This window comes from Sorex fumeus, unplaced genomic scaffold (assembly GCF_029834395.1).
Source record: "Sorex fumeus unplaced genomic scaffold, SorFum_2.1 ptg000036l, whole genome shotgun sequence".
Lineage (NCBI taxonomy): Eukaryota > Metazoa > Chordata > Mammalia > Eulipotyphla > Soricidae > Sorex > Sorex fumeus.
This window is the reverse complement of record NW_026606093.1, coordinates 659785-677035: the sequence shown is the minus strand read 5'-3', so window position 1 is coordinate 677035 and position 17251 is coordinate 659785. Positions and strand designations below refer to the sequence as shown.

At 55.0% G+C, this 17251-nt stretch overlaps 1 protein-coding gene across 1 annotated transcript; it reads left to right on the top strand.

Annotated features, from left to right (window-relative positions):
* The first annotated feature begins 1839 nt into the window (after window positions 1-1839).
* LOC130027098 (WASH complex subunit 1-like) lies at window positions 1840-8313 on the top strand. Its single transcript, XM_056117754.1, is given in 14 exon segments — window positions 1840-1883; window positions 2835-2946; window positions 3155-3301; window positions 3443-3459; window positions 3461-3577; window positions 5554-5689; window positions 5765-5966; window positions 6054-6095; window positions 6098-6174; window positions 6392-6416; window positions 6697-6855; window positions 7757-7825; window positions 7958-8107; window positions 8207-8313. Coding segments are annotated over 14 exon segments (1404 nt in total).
* The last annotated feature ends 8938 nt before the right edge of the window (window positions 8314-17251 follow it).

Sequence of the window (17251 nt, the reverse complement as noted above, 5' to 3'; positions counted from 1 at the left end):
CGTTATAGTTGAGAGTGCTCACTGCTCATATAAAACTCTGAATTCTTGGGTGACAATAATTCACTGAATCTGTTCCCTTTAGAACACTATTATGCATGAGACAGAAGAATGGCTACTGTAAATGTGGACACAACTGACTCAGATAAGGAAGGAATCAGAAAGTTTTGAATTTTATGGAAAAAATTCCCCGCAAAGTTTCATAACTACAATATGTTATATCCTTATATCCATCTGTTTGTTTCTACAAAAACTGGTATCTACTCTACCCTATACTTGAACATGTCAATATTAATCTTAGCCCTTTCCATCTTTGATCATTTCCCATAATTGACCAGGTTTTTCTGGCAAGCATGAACACAAATCCCAGAAGACGAACATGATTCTGTCAATAGAGTTAATGAGCTACAAGTGCCCATCATCAAAGTGTGAACACATTTACAATATGAAGGTCACACTCATGTCATGACCTGGTGAGTTGCCTTTAATGAGAATGGTGCTTTGAAGGCAAGAAATCAATACCCCATAAATCTCCGTATTTTCTGAAATTCCACGTATTCTTCACTGTTTATGAATTTACTGCAATTCTGTAGGTATATACAACCTAAAGTTGGTGAAGAAATAGTGCTAATCTCTCTAGAATATGTCCATATTCTGAATCTTTCTGAATATACTATTTTTCCCCGATAACATACAACTTAAACTTATTTACTTAGGCTTTTGAACCACATCTTGCAATGATCAGGGGTGCCCAGCTCAGTGCTTGGGGCTTGCTTCTGAAGGTACACAGGAGACAATAGGATAGACTGAACCTGAAAGCGAGTACTTCAGTCCTGCAGGGGGCCCCGGTAACCACTCTCTGGCCCGCGGAGGTGGCCCGAGGATTGATCCGATGGTGCAAGGAGGGACCAACTGAATGAACACGAGACACAAGAGACAGAGTACAGTTTAGAAACAGAGAGAAAAAGGGACAGGCTTTATTGAGGGATACAGGCTGTTTATATAGGGTCCGGGCAGCTCAGTCAGGAGCAGAAGCAATATAACCATATATGGTAAGGTCAGCAACAAGAGTTTTACCTAACATTCAAGGTAGACATTTGTACATCAAAGGGTCTGGTTGCACTCACACCCCCCCCATACACACGTGGCAGTTTACGACCACCTTTTCTTGCTGAAAAGGTGGTGCTTCTCATGTGGGGGCTGTATTCTCGCAGAGGTGAGAAACAGTTCCTTCTGTGCATTGGCCCCACCCAGGCCCATGTGTCCAGGAGATTCCAGCTGCTTTGCAGGCCAACCCCACCTCATGGAGCCCCCTGCCTTGTGTGGAAGCAGGAAGTGATTGGGAGTGAAACCCCAGGGCTGGGAGATTGACTGGTTGGGAATGTCTGGGGTGTGCGGGTAGTTTGCGGAGGTTGCGCCAAGGTGTTGACTGACCATTCCAACCTTGGTTGTTCTTGTGAGTTGTCACACAGGCAGCACCCAGGGGCTGCTCCTCATGCTGCACTCAGAGGTCTCTCCCAGCCATACTTTGGGCATGGGGGTGGCGTCATGCAGTGCTAGGGACCAAACCCGGGCCTCCTGTATACAAAGCATGCACATTAGCACTTTAAGCTTTCTCCCCCTCGTTTTGCCCTTTAAGGAAACCCTAGTCCCAGACTCTGTATTCTCCAGCCCCCTAAATATCATGGCCCCTTTGACCGAAATTCCCCCATCCCGTCCCTTTCCCCTTGAACTTGACATTCCATTTGGCTTCCCTTGTGCACAGGTGTACGCCACAGGAACGCAGAGCTGAAAGGCCCTGGGCATGGGGCCGTTGGCGCTGGGGTTGGAGTGGCTGGGAGAATGCGCTCAGATGCGCTGATGCGGGGACCAGTCACTGTCATCCCGTAAGCGCAGCCCCCCCCCCCCCCCTCCAGAAGCACCAGGCTCTGCAGCACACCCTGGCAGTACAGGTGGGAGCAGAACCAAGCTAGAGAAAGAGCCCAGCGGGCAGGACGCTGGGCCTGGGGTCCGTCCCCAGCATTCCATGTGGTCCCCCGAGTGCCACCAGGCATAATTCCTGAGTGCAGTGCATCACTGGGTGTGGCCTCCAATCCCCGAAATAAGAAACAAATCCCACGAAAACCACACTGGAGCTGCTGGGCCCGAGAGACGTGTGGTCATGTGATCATGTGACCCACAGGACGAAAGGGGACAGGGCGGGAAGTGCAGGTGCATGTTCTTCCCACAGAGAGGAGGGGCTCAGAGAAGAAGGGTCCTGCAGACAGATGTCTGGGGGGCTTGCATGTCTTTGACTCTCAGGCCACAAGCCAAGAACGCAGATGTTGCCTTCTGGGGACGGTGGGGGGGGGGCTAGATCCCAGCGACCAGGGGGGTGGGCAAGGAAGCTGGTGAGGCATCTAGCCATGGAGGGCCCCAGGGACGACTTCAGCTTTCCCCACACGAGCCTTTCCCATGCACTGGGGCAGTGCTCACAGGATTTGGCTTTGGGCCCGTCATTGCAGGTCACCTGGCCCGGCCCAGCTCTGGTTTTCCCACTGGCAAACAGGCGAATCTGTCTGGGGAAGTACTGGCAATTCTCTCTCTGCTTGAGGGTGAGCTCGGGGTCATAGGAACCCTGTCCCTGTGGATGGGCACGTCCAGTGACACTTGGGACTAGAGTGGCTGGCCATGTTTCTAGCTCACAGGAGTTGACTAAATATCATTCCTGCACCGTGCCGTGGATCAACCCGGTCAAGGCTACTATGCGGTTCTGGAGTCCGCTGGGCAGCCCTCTGTTAGCAGCAAGGGGGGGGGGGGGGAATAGTCCCCAGCCTGTGGCCTTTTTCTCTATGCAGGATCTCCCAGCGTGTGGAGCAGAGCCAGAGCCAACTTCAGGCCATTGAGGAAAGGGTCTCCTTGGCCCAGGCCAAGATAGAGAAGATCAAAGGCAGTAAGAAGGCCATTAAGGTAGGCGTTTGGCCCGGTGGCCTCCACTCTGGCTCAGAGTCTGCCCTGCCCACATTCCTGTGCTATGGAACTTGCCTGCCCCCTGCCCTTGCTTACCGACCCCTCCCCAGGGCTCCCTCCCGCCCAGACTTCTCTGCAGCCAGTCCTTGGCCCACTGGGCTGTCTCAGGCTCCTGGACCACAGGACTCAGGTTCCTCTGTGCCTGCAGGTGTTCTCCAGTGCCAATTACCCAGCTCCCGAGCACCTGCGGGAGTATGGCTCCATCTTCACGGGGGCCCAGGACCCCGGCCTGCAGAGATGCCCCCGCCACAGGATCCTGAGCAAGCACCAGCCCCTGGACGAGCGGGCCCTGCAGGTCTGTGGGCACTCAGCTCCTGTGGGCTACTGTGCCCAGTGGCCCCCACGTTAGGATTCCAGTCCCCAGAGCATGGACTGGGACGGGATGGAGGTTGCTGGGCCTAATGCAGAATGCAGCATCCCTCTGTCCCTCCTCCAGGAGAAGCTGAAATACTTCCTCGTGTGTGACCACCAGGCTGGAACCCAAGGATGAGACCGAGGAGGACCTGGGGGGTCTTCCCAACAACATCAGCTCAGTCAGCTCCCTGCTGCTGTTCAACACCACCGAAAACCTGTACATCTGGTGGGGGGGGGGGGGACTGGGGCTCCCCTGCAGGGTCCCCATCGGTGGCTTAGCCCTGTGGGTGGCTTCGGAAGTCTGTGCTTTGGGAATCCATACATTAACTCGAGGGCGCTCCTGGAACAGCACAGGGGGATCAGGGCCACAGACCTCCGCAGGTTGAGCCTGGCACCCACCTCCACAGGTACAAAAAGTACGTCTTCCTGGGTCCCCTGGCTGGCGTGGTCACCAGGACCCACGTGTCGCTGGGCACCGAGCCGGAGGAGAAGCCAGTGGACGCGCTGCTCTCCATCAGCAAGAGGAAGCAGCTGGAGCGGCAGGTGGGCAGCGAGCTGTGGGCGGCGGGCAGGGGGTGGGCCCAGGGCACCGCTCACAGCTGGCCCTCCCCCCGGAGGCCCACGAGAGCTACTTCTACGTGCCCGACCTGGGCCAGGTGCCTGAGATAGATGTGCCGTCCTGCCTGCCCGACCTGCCGGGCATGGCCGACGACTTTGATGATATGCACAGTAATACAGCATCCACAATCAATTTTATTATCTCCCAAGTGGCCAGTGGTGACATCAACACAAACATCCAAGCTCTGACTCAGATTGATGAAGTCCTGAGACAAGAAGACAAAGTTGAAGCTATGTCCGCCCATATTGATCAGTTTCTCATAGCCACGTTCATGCAACTGAGACTCATTAACCACACACACATGGCAGATGAGAAATTGGAGAAGGATGAAATCATCAAATTGTACTGCTGTATCATTGGCAATATGATTTCACTGTTTCAGATAGAGAGTCTAGCCCAGGAGGCCTCCACTGGAGTGCTAAAAGATCTGATGCATGGCCTCATCACCCTAATGCTGGACTCTCGAATTGAAGATCTGGAGGAAGGACAACAGGTGATCCGATCTGTGAACCTCTTGGTGGTGAAGGTTCTGGAGAAGTCAGATCAAACCAACATTTTGAGTGCCCTACTTGTTTTGCTTCAAGACAGCCTACTAGCAACAGCCAGTTCTCCCAAATTTTCAGATCTTGTTATGAAGTGTCTCTGGAGAATGGTCCGATTGTTACCTGATACCATCAACAACATTAATCTAGACAGAATTCTTTTAGATATACACATTTTCATGAAGGTCTTTCCCAAAGAGAAATTGAAACAATGCAAAAGTGAATTTCCCATAAGGACCCTAAAAACATTGCTGCACACTCTATGCAAATTAAAAGGACCCAAGATCCTCGACCACCTCACAATGATCGACAACAAGAATGAGTCGGAGCTTGAGGACCACCTCTGCCGCATGGTGAAGCACAGTATGGACCAGTCAGGGAGCAAGTCTGACAAGGAAACCGAAAAGGGAGCATCTCGAATAGATGAAAAATCATCAAAGGCCAATGTGAATGACTTCTTAGCTGAGATATTTAAGATTGGTTCTAAAGAGAACACGAAAGAGGGCCTAGCAGAGTTGTATGAATGCAAGAAGAAATATTCAGATGCTGACATTGAGCCATTTTTGAAAAACTCCTCACAGTTCTTCCGGAGCTATGTTGAGAGAGGCCTCTGGGCGATCGAGATGGAGAGGGAGGGCAAAGACCGGATTCCCACTTCAACAGGCATCTCCCCGCAGATGGAGGTCTCATGCATGTCTACCACCACAGGCACAGTGTCCTCCATCGTGAACTCGAATGGAGAGGAAGTGGGGCCCTCCGTCTACCTGGAAAGGCTGAAAATCCTGTGGCAGCGCTGTGGTCTGGACAATACCAAGCAGCAAGACGACCGGCCTCCGCTCCCTTCTCTGCTCTCCAAGCCAGCCGTCCCTCCGGCGCCGGGCACCATCCCCGAGCTGCCCGCCTTCGCCATGGAGCTGGCAGTGCCCGCCAAGCCCAGTGAGCCATACACCAACTCGAGGGCGCTCCTGGAACAGCACACGGGGGTCAGGGCCACGGGCCTCCGCAGGTTGAGCCTGGCGCCCACCTCCACAGGTACAAAAAGTACGTCTTCCTGGACCCCCTGGCCCGCGCGGTCACCAGGACCCACGTGTCGCTGGGCACCGAGCCGGAGGAGAAGCCAGTGGACGCGCTGCTCTCCATCAGCAAGAGGGAGCAGCTGGAGCGGCAGGTGGGCAGCGAGCTGTGGGCGGCGGGCGGGGGGTGGGCCCAGGGCGCCGCTCACAGCTGGCCCTCCCCCCCGGAGGCCCCCGAGAGCTACTTCTACGTGCCCGACCTGGGCCAGGTGCCCGAGATCGACGTGCCGTCCTGCCTGCCCGACCTGCCGGGCATGGCCGACGACCTCGCCTACAGCGCCGACCTGGGCTCGGGCATTGCGCCATCGGCGCTGGGCACCATCCCTGAGCTGCCCGCCTTCGCCATGGAGCTGGAGGTGCCCGCCAAGCCCGGTGAGCTGGGGGCCGGGTGGGGATGGGCTCCTCGGTGCCCCCCGCCCTCTCCCCGGGCACCCTGGCCTTTCTGCCTTTCTGTTTCAGACCTAGACGGTGGCATTCTTGCAGCGCTGCCACCGCCGCCACCGTCGCTGGCCCGGCCGTGCTGGTCAGCGCCCTCCCACCGCCCCCGCTGCCCCCCCCCCCAGGAGGCTGCCGGGAGGACGTAGGCAGCGTGGGGCCCCAGGCAGGTAGGAGCAGCGACCCTCAGCTCTCCCACCCGCCCCTCTGTCTGCTTTCTGGCTCCGGGAAGGCCTCTCCTGTCCTGCTAAGTGGCCTTTCGCTCCCGGTCTTGGGAGCAGTGCTGAGTCCAAACATCTTGTTCCACTGGAATCCTCAGAGGGGATGGTGGAGCCCCACGGGTACAACCCTGACTCCTGCAGGACTCCAGGGGGGTCCCCCCTTCTGGTATACCCAGCAGGGAAAGGGGCTTCCTGAACAGCGGAAGCAGAGCTCCCGCACCCAGAGGGCACACCTGTCTCGGGGGCACCTCTGGCACTGGCAGTACCTGGCCGCCTCTGCAGGGTGACACACCCCCCCAGTTCGGAACACGGAGGACACAGCTAGCACCCAGGTCCCCAAGTACCAGCTCCCTCACCCCAGCACCCCAGCGAGGCTGGGCAGCGCTGTCCCCCAGCCGAGCCCCTGCCCAGGCCACTTCTCTTCCTCACACCCTTGCCTACCCCAGCGCCGGTCCAGGGAGCCCCCAAGGAAGTCATGGACCCGTCTAGAGGCCGGGCCGCTCTGCTCGAGTCCATCCGCCAGGCTGGGGGTATTGGCAGGGCCAAGCTGCACAGAGTCAAGGAGCACAAGCTGGAGAAGAAGAATCAGAAAGAACAGGAAAAAGGTGAGGAGACGCTGAGGCAGCTCGTGGGGGAGCTGGGGGGAGGAGGGAAGGGTGTCTTCTGTCCCGGCCTCCTGCTGTCCCCGCGGGTCAGTGGTCAGTGCCCCCTCTGCGGTGAGTCTAAGCCCTGGGGCTCCCCTCTTCACCCCCCACGTCCTCCTACCTGATCCCATTTTTGGAACTTGCTTAGCTGAACTTGCCTCTCTGAGCTGGTAGGAGACAGCCTCATCAAAAGAGGAGAGAATAGAAAATGTTCTTTTTTTTTTTTTTTTTTTTTTTTTTTTTTTTTTTTGCTTTTTGGGTCACACCTGGTGATGCTCAGGGGTTACTCCTGGCTTTGCACTCAGGAATTGCTCCAGGCGGTGCTGGGGGCGGTACTATGGGATGTGGGGAATGGGACCTGGGTTGGCTGCATGCAAGGTAAATGCCCTCCCCACTGTACTATCGCTCCAGCCTCAAGTGTTCTGTTTGAGACAGAGAACACAGAGGTTAGCTCCAGCGGCTTCTCGCAGCTGCTTGCGGCCACAACTCCTGTGCACTGCAACTCCCAGACCTATCGGGTCAGCCTTGGGCACAGAGCTGCAGCCACAGGCCCAAACCCCAGAACCCCATGAGCTCTGCACGGGAACCCCTCCTGGGGCTAGTTTTGTGCCCAGGCAGGGGACAGCTCGACTTGCCCTTTTGGCACATGGAGGGCTATGATAGTGCCAGGAGAGTCACATTTCAGGTGAGTTCCCTAGAGCTGAACCCAGGACAGACCGAAGCTCCAGGAGCCCGGGGGAGCGAGCCCTGTGAGCAGAGAAAGCGGGTAGGGCCCTGAGGAAAGCTGAGCGACACGCGTAGGGCGCCTGGTACTTGCTGCCAACCCCTGACTTGTCATGGTGTTCCGGTGTTCCTGTTGCAGCGAGGGCCACCAGCCACGGCGGGGACCTGATGTCAGATCTCTTCAACAAGCTGGCCATGAGGCGCAAAGGTCAGAGGCAGCGTGAGGTGGTGTGGGGCCCACCCTGCCCTGTGCTTCATGTTTTTCTGTCTCTAGCGGCTGGGGGAAGCGGGGCCCCCAACCAGCCCCCTCACCCCTCCCCCTCCCCCTTTTCCCTCCCAGGTATTTCCAGGAAAGGACCTGGGGCAGGGGCCAGCGAGGGGCCAGGTGGAACCTTCGCCCAAATGTCAGACTCCATCCCGCCTCTGCCACCCGCACGGCCGCCCCCAGGAGAGGGAGAGGATAATGAGAATGACTGGGAAACCTACTCTGGTGCCCCACACCCAGGCTCAGGCTAGTGCCCTCTCGAGGGGCCGACAGCCAACACGGCGACTGTGCCTGCCGGACCCCTCGGCCCCTGTGTCCCGGGAGGGACTGCAGAGAACTGCCCGGGCCTGACCTTCGAGGAGCTCGGGCTGACAGCATGGGTTGGAGAGGAGGCCATGGCTCTGTCACCGCACTTCCCCGAGGAGACTTGAAGACTCATTGCGGATTAATAAATGGCAAGAACACAGCCTCGACCCTTAGCAGTGCGCTTTGAATGAAGTGCAGAGTGCAAACATGCCACCTTATCCTCCAGGCATCCCACGCCTCTTCCCCTGGGGTCAGGGTGAGCAGGGGAGGGCAGTCAGGGTCAGCAGGGACAGTTGCTGCTGATTGGAGGGGGGAATTTTCACACAGGAAACAAAAATGGGTGACAGATATAGAGTTTCTAAAAAAGGTCACACGGCGTGCCTAATGGCCCTGGGTGCAACTGCCCATGTCAGAGCAGGTGTCTGGAGGCTGCTTAAGTGGCTGAGAGGGATGGGAGGCAGGACCAGGAGAGGAGGCCAGGGAGAGCTGGCGAGGGGTGCGGCATGGCTTCAGGGAGGGGGGCCTGTGGCCGGACCTCGCAAGAGGCTCCCTCCCAGGGCCAGGGTGCTGCTTGAGGGAACAAAGTCCCCATCCAGGAAGAGCCCTGTGGGCTCGGGCTGGGCATGTGGAACGTTTATCATTCCCAGGAGAGAGGGAAAGGTCTGGGTCTGCTGGTTTTAGCTAGAAAGAAGAAGGGGAGAGGCAGGCTGGTAAAAGGAAGCTGGTTCCGAGGAAGTGGGTGAGGACCAGGTGCAGCCTGGGGGCGGCAGGAGCCCCTGTACCTGAGGTCCGACAGTCTGGTGTGGTAGGCCCACGACAACTCTGGAGCCGCGGGGTGCTGTGTTCACACGTGTGTGGCGGGGACTGTGGCTGCTCACCTTTTCCTGGCAGCTCCTCGGCCCAACCGGTCACTCTTCTGCCAGCAGGCGTGGACCTGGTGCTGATTCCCACAGGAGGGAATGACACCAGCCCCCCGGACACCACAGCACACAGGCTATAGAGAATGTGGCCCATCCCAGGCAGCTGAGGGAGACAAGGCGGCTGGAGAGCGAGAACAGTGGGTACGGAAGTGCGCCTGCTTGCCCGACATGCTGCCAACCCCAATTCAATTCCTGGAACCCCGTATGGTCCCCCGAGTTCCATCAGGAGTGATCCCTGAGCACAGAACCAGGAGTCATCCAGGAGCACTATACCTTCCCATGGGCAGTGGACTCCGGGAAGCAGACGACGGCCAGGTGGCTCCTCCGGGGTGGAGCTTGCCAAGCACACCCAGTGATGCTTCTGGTGAGTGGAAGCGCCTGGGGCAGACCACAGAGCTAACAGCACTCAGGGAAGGCCACCGAGTCCTTCCTTTTCTCATGGTCAGTGTCCAGGTGGGCAGTAGGGGACTGAAAGGCTATTGTAGCCTACTGGGCACTTAAAACTCTGGGTATGACCAACACCTGCGCAGAAACTAAGGGGCTGGGGATTAAGGTACTTGATTTGAGACTTAAAACTCTGGGTATGACCAACACCTGCGCCGAAACTAAGGGGCTGGGGATTAAGGTACTTGATTTGAGTTGATTAGATGCACACTCCAACAGGCCCCACTCTGGCACCCCAAATGGTTCCCTGGGCACTACCAGGGGTGATCTCTGAGTGCAGAGCCAGGGCTACCTCCTAAATACTTCCGCGTGTGCCTCTCTACCCCACCCTCCAAATAAATGTGGATGTGGACGTACAGCTTGACCCTGAGAAGCAGACCGTTCCTCCCCCCACCTTCACCCCTCGTCCCTCAAGTGTCTCTCCTGCCCAGGGAAAGACAAGCTGGCGGCTCCTAACTGAGGCAGCTCCATGCTCTGCTGTGTGGCCTCCAGCTGCCGGGAGGAGGGTCCAGTGCAGAGTCGAGGATATTGTCTGGGGGATCATGTGAGCTGGTTTGAGCCCCAGTGGGGGGCTGAAAACTGGAGGTGCAGGTTCTTCTGAAAGGCAGGGCCCAGAAAGGGCACCCCCAGCCCCATCTCAAAATGAAACAACCCAGAGTGTAACACCCCATCCCCACCATTTCCACCATGGCATTGGATGGTGTACCCCACCCACTGTAGGTGGGGGGGTTGTCGGGGGACACAGCGGATGAGGGCAGAGGGCTCAGCCTGCAAACGCTCAGACCCCACCTCAGGATCCTCCCACCTAGAGGGGTTCCAGCCCCCCACTGGGCCCTGGGGTCTGAGGGGGCACAAGGCAATGGAGCAGGTGGCCCCTCGTGGCTCATGACAAGTCTCTACAGGACCTGCAGCTGTCCGCTTGCTGGGTCCTGCGACCCAATGTGGGGTTTGCCAGTCCTGCAGGAAGGAGCTCCCTGATCTGCTGAGGATCCTGAGTGGTGAGGCTTGGGTTGGGAGGAGGAGCAGGGGGCCAAGGGCAGATTCCGGGAGATGAGACCTGAGGAGTAGGAGGGACTTGTGGTGAGAAGAGAATGGGGGCCAGCCCTGTGTCCCCAAGAGGCCGAGTGCATGGGTCTCCTTCAATCAGCCATTTCCTTACTTTACACTGAACAGAGTTGAGGGGCAAGTTCTCAGGAGGACTGCTGGAACTCTTCTGGGTGGGCAAGCAGGATTTAGCAACCCAAGAGGCCTGGGTTTGCATCCTTGAGCCCTTTATCTGACACTGACCATTTGAAAGGCTGCACCATTGTGTCCATCTGACCTTTGGGAAGGGCCCATCGATGCAGTCAAGTGGGCACATAGTTGTGTGTGGGGTTTATGAAGAGGATGGGATGAGGTGATGGAAAGGCAGGCCTGGGCTATTCCTTGTGTGGGCTCCTGGCCTGGCCTGGCCCTTCTGACCTTGGGGTGGGGGGTTCCCTGTGCTCTTCTTTCCTAGATAATGATAAAACATCATTAAAGAAAAGGGGATGGGAGCGCAGGCTACTGGAAGTGAGCACTCCCCAAGCATTCATTCTCCACAGCTGCCCCCTTCCCTTCCCTTCCCCGGGGTGAAGAACTGGGCTCAGCTGCCTACAAGTCTCTGGGAAGGAGGAGAAGCCCTGGGAACCCCATGCAAGGAGGAGCCCCCTATCATGCTGCCTGCCAGCCCACCTCCCTATGCTCATGGGGATACTTCCCTGGTCCCGTGTCCTCTCCCCTGCATCTGCGTCTCTTACACCTTCTATTCACCTCTGAACCCACTTTCAGGAGGTGATAGGGGTCAAGGCTTTGCTGTGTCCTCATGTAGGTTGTTGGTCTTGGCCACCCATGCGTCATCTGTGCTATGGGAAATCTCCTCTCACCCAGAGTAACCTGGCAGTCCGGTGACCGGGAACGGGCTCTAGCCAGTCAGGGGCATTCCTTACCCATGTTCACGTGTTGTCGTTCTCAAGTCCTGATGAAGCCCATCTTGGGTTTTGACTTTCCTCACTGCCTGGACCCTTTATCTGCGTGTACACATCCTGCCGCCTGTTACAGCTTTTTTCTTTTGACCCACTTCATGGGCGAGAGGAGCTGTCCCCCTCCCCTAGGACCCCCCTTTCCCTTCTTCAATTTTCCAGGCAGTTCTTGGTGACCATCAATGATGACTTGGCTAAAGGACATTCTTCTAGTTTTCTTAAAGAAAGATAACTATTTCAACAAAATGAGGTTGTTTGGGGGATAAAAGCTGTGTGTGGGTTTGGGTTTATTTGCAAGAGACCCACTGGGAAAGGTGGGGTGGAGGAGACTGGGGGAATGTCCCTGAAATGCAGGCCTTGGAGAAGACGAACCACTTCAAGAAGATATTTTTTGTCTCATAGCCTTGTTTATTAAGACACGGGCTCTAGGACCTTTGAAACACATCCCTGGCACTGTTTAAAAATTCTGTTTGGGCCATAGTATGATTTTCGCCAATTGAGCCAGTGCTCAAAGATTGTTGCAGGTGGTGCTGGGGGAGCACATTGTGTGAGGGATAGAATCTAGACCTCCTGTGTGCAAAGCATGTGTCCAGGTAAACGAGCTACTTCTTTGTTTTTCATTTTTAATTTAATTTATTTTTTAAAAGTTGTTCACAATAATTTATTACATTCAATTTTTTCAACACCAATCTTGACACCATTACACCATCCCACCACCATTATTTCAAATTTTCCCATCACCACCTCAAACTGCCCCTAGAGCACGTACTATATAAGTTATTTTGTATCGCTTGTTATGAATAATCTGCTAAAAATGATCCCCAAAAAGTTTCCTTAGAGGAAAGTGTATGAAGAGTGTTATATCTTGCCCTGGAGTCATTAAGTCCTTGTATAAGAGATTACTAACATGTTACAGGTTGCCCCTTCTGTGCTAATATATATGTATATATATTTATATATATATATATGTTGCATTCTACATTACACACCATTAAATGTGGTGTGCTACTCTTGGTACATCAGTGGGGCAGAGTATGGGCAGAGTATGGGATGTCATGTGACCGCACGCTCCAGGAATTCTAACAAGCCACATCTGAGCTTCCTCAGAAGGGAGCACCAAATAAAGAGTGTTGGGAGGATCCTCTCAGCATGGGAGAAGCATGCTGAGAGTAGACTATAAACATGATTGCCACTCAATGTCTCTCTGGCAAGCCACAGAACCCAAAAGGAGAGAGAGAGAACAAAAGGGAATGCCCTGCCACAAAGGCAGGGTGGGATGGGAGGGATGGGGGGTGGAAGGGATACTGGGACCCGTGGTGGTGGAAAATGGGCACTGGTGGAGGGATGGGTGTTTGATCATTGTATAACTGAAACCCAAGCAGAAAAATTTGTAAGTCAATAACTGTACCTCATGGTGTTTCACTAATACAAAAAATAAAAAAGATTAAAAAAATAAAAATACTCTAATACAGGAATACCAATTCTATTACGACAAAAACCTGTGCAGGCAGCCAGATGCTGAACAAAGAGCACGGCTTTCCTGAGGTTTATTCCTAACATGTTTCCACTTCATGGGAGTGAAATATTTTGCTATGGTGGACAAGGAGAGGTTAGGGAAAACATTATGGCATTTAAAATAACAATTAAGAAACCCTGGTTACAGAGAACTTTTGAGAGAGATAGCTAAAATAAATTTCTCCACACCTAAAAAAAAGTTTTGAGCACTAACTAAATGTCTTATTTTGTGGAAATAATAAATTAAAATTATTAGGTAGGGGTCACACCCACCAGCTGCCGCCAGCACCAGGTTGGTCCCATCAACGGCCAAGACTATAAAACCCAGCTCCTGGAGGAGCACAGCGCAGAGTCTCCTGCCCCCCGCGCCTGGCTGTCCTCACCAGGGCCCCTTGGAGGGGGGAGGGTTGAGTTTCTCTCCCCCCACCTCAGCAGAGCCCCAGCAGCTGAGGATCTCTGGAGCCAGCCAAGGCCATGCTGGGACCACTCTCCACACGTCCCAATGGGCCTCATGCATGAAAGAACTGGCAGAGGAACCCAGGCATGCGGGTCCCGGGGCTGAGGTCTCCAAGCCTTCTTGGATCGGGACTGGGCCTTCTCCACCCAGACCCCCCATCTTCCAGTAGGTAGGCATCACACCCACCAGCTGCTGCCAGCGCCAGGTTGGTCCCATCAATGGCCAAGACACAGAGACTATAAAACCCAGCTCCCAGAAGCGCACGGTCGTGAATAATAATGACATCTTTTTATCTTATTTTTCCTTTGGAGAACCTGACAGGCTACCAAAAGTATCCTGCCCACACGGCAGAGTCTGGCAAACTTCCCATGTCATACTCAATATGCCAAATATCAGTAACAATGATGGGTCTCATTCTCCTAATCCTGAGATTTAAAATCTCAGGGCTAGGATGAAGGAGACGTTACTGGTGCCTGCTCGAGGAAATCGACAAACAACAGGATGATCGTGACCGTGAATAAATTAAAATATTTATGAAAAGTAAATTAAAAATTATGGACATATATAAAATGTAAAAAATAAAAGTGATTCATTTGCTAAAAAAATAAAAGCAAGAAATGATATTTTGCTCTATCAATAATTTATGGCATGCATTAAACTATTATTTATATTAAAGCATGAAACTAATAAAAAAATAAAGAGCTACCTCTTTGGCTCCTCTGTGACACAATTATTGTTTTCTCAGACCAAAGTCTCTTACATGTAAGGCAAGTTCCCTACACACACACAAAAACCAGAAGCCCCTGTTAACTGAAACAAATTGGACTCTCTGAGCCTCAGGTTCTCCAGGAAGAATTCAGGAAAAGAGAATTCTGCAGTTTCTTGTCACAGTCAGCAGATTTGGGCACTGCGCACTTTGGATTTCAGTAGAGGAGAGCATTCCACTTGAACGAAAGTCAAAGCATTGACAGTGTGAGCTGGGGGAATTCATTTCTGCCCAGTCCATGTGCACCACACCCTGTGAGAAATAACTGTTTGACCAGAGTGATATGTGATTCCCCCATTTTAAACTCTTCTCTGTGGAGGGCTAGCTCAGGGTGGAAGATGTGTGCTGAAAGTAGAGTGTGGACTGAACATGATGGCCACTTAGTACCCGTATTACAAACCATAACACCCAAAAGGAGAGAAAGTGAAAGGGAATGTGCCTGTGTGTGGGGGGGGGAGTTGTGTGTGTGGGGGGGCATGGGTAAAGGAGGTTGCTGAAGAGATACCGGGAACATTGGTGGTGGAGGATGGGCACTGGTGGAGGGATGGATACTCGACCATTCTATGACTGAAATGTAATCACAAAAGTTTGTAAGTCTGTAACTGTATCTCGCGGTGATTCATTAAAAGAATAAAATTTAGGAAAAAATTAAAAATTGAAAAAAAAATTAAACTCTTCTCTAGAGGAGCCGCTCTCTCAGAGGAAAACCTTCCTGTCTGACTGTGAGTTTGAATCCTGTCTAAATCCTGCCGCGCTGTCTAACTTGAGACCTTTCATTTCACACTCATAGGCATCTGGATGCCACAGCATCCCGTCCATCAAGAGGGGTTTGGGGATGCGGCCTGACTGACCAAGCCACAGAGAAGACCTCAGCCCACTGGTCTGCACAGGAGGGCAAAGGACCCGGGCTCGGAGAGTAGAGCCTGCACTGGGTGTGGGCCAGTGCGCTGAACTGAGCCGAGGGCAGTGGGGGTCAGGAACCAGCCGCGCCCAGGCCCTGGGGCGTGAGCACAGCTGGACTTCCTCAGAGCTGCTTGGGACCCCTCTGGCCTGTGGGAGAGCAGAGGGTTCCAGTTCCGCTCCACCTGGGGGCGCGCGTCTGTCTCTCCTCTGGCCTCCGCTGGCAGCTGGGTGAGCAGGAGACAGTGCAAGGAGGAGGTGGGGAAGCGGGATGCGAAAGGGCAGACCGCGTGGCAAGTGAAGCCAACAGACTGGCCTGCAGCTGGCAGGGGCGAGGCGCGCGGGGGTCCGGCGGGGGCGCCACGGGGGGGCCGCCTGGGGGCTGAAGACTGGGGCCCAGTGTGTGATTGGCAGGTGATGAGCCCCTGTAAGGAGCGAGGACGCGGATGTGGGCGGGACCTAGAGTTGCAGGAGGGGCTGCTGGAAAGTCTTTCCTGACCTGGGGACTGGGATTTGTCCACCCCTGCTAAGGTTTTTGTGAGTTTTTTCTTTCCCGGTTTCATTGTTTTCATTACTGATATAGGGGGCCAGGGCGGTAGCACAGCAGGTAGGGCGTTTGCCTTGCACGTGGCCGACCGGGTCCGATTCCTCCATCTCTCTCAGAGAGCCCGGCAAGCTACCGAGAGTATCCCGCCCGCACGGCTGAGCCTGGCAAGCTACCGTGGCGTATTCGATGTGCCAAAAACAGTAACAACAAGTCTCATCATGGAGATGTCACTGGGCCCACCTGAGCAAATCGATGAACAGCAGGAGGACAGTGCTACAGTGCTACTGATATAGGGGCGGATTCACCGTTCCCACTGCCCAGGGGAGACCCCGGAACTCTGGCTCACGGGCGGCTTGAGCCCGGAGGAGAAAGATCTCAGAGTGTGGCTGGAACAGGCAAGTTGCTAGTGGAGCATCACCGTGGCTGTCTGTTGGCGATTTCCCCTCAGGAAGCGAGTGAAGGCCGAGAGCCTCACGAACACCAAGCAGGTCTGCAGTGTTGGACAAGTCTGTGGCTGTCTTGGGTGGTGAGGAGCCTAGCGCCCGCCTGCACCCCATTTGGGCTGGATTCCCTGGAGATCTGTCTGGACAAATTTGTTTGGCTGTTGATGACGAAAAGTTCTTTTTTCTAACGTACTTGACGGTCAAGGTTGCTTTAGAGCCCTAGCGTCTTTGCCCCTGTTCTGCATCCTTGGTCATTTTCTTGACTCCTGCTCCATCAGTAATAGTAGTTATAATCATCCTCACCGTCAGGCTGGAGAGATGAATTCGAGGTGCAGGGGGGTAAGACTTTTGCCTTGCACGTGGCTGACCCTGGGTTCATCTCCAGCATGCCTCGGGGTCCATGAGCGCCACTGGCTCAGACTCCCCAGGCCCCTTACAGGATAATCAGGTTCTTCTAAAGGCATGAGCAGAGGGTGCCAGCTGCCCTAGAGTCTTGATCTTGAGCGCCTGTGAGGGCAGCCGCAGAGCCCGGCACCCTACAGATGTGCGAGTGATGGCCTGGCCCCCACCCAGGCTCCCACCTGGCCCTGACTGCAGTGCTCTGCCTGCCTTCTGTCTGCAGCTCCCGTGTCCTTCCTGTGGGTAGAGGCTGCACCAGCCCAGCCCACGCCCCCCTATTGGGGACCGAAGGCTTCCTGGGAGCTCTCAGGCAGCACCCGCCGGGACACAGGGCCATCCTGAGAAGCCGGGGAGGAGCCGGCCAGATTGGGGAAGGCAAGTGCGATGGGCTCCGGGCTTGCTGCCATGTTGCTGGAGAGGAGGGCGGGGGGTGGGCGTGCTGCAGGGTGCTGGGTGCTGGGTGGTTTCAGGGACGGAACGAGAGGCGCCTGTGGTGGAGGGTGGCTGAGGTGGCTCTGGCCTGAGCCCTGGCGCAAGCCCTGTCCCTGGACCCGGCTCCTCTGTGGGTTGAGGGCTGACAGAGGGTCCTCCCGGAGAGAAGGGGGATCTCCTGGAAGAGACTGTCCCTGCTCGGATGCCACCAGGGGCCCGGCCTCACAGCGAGGGGGCGTC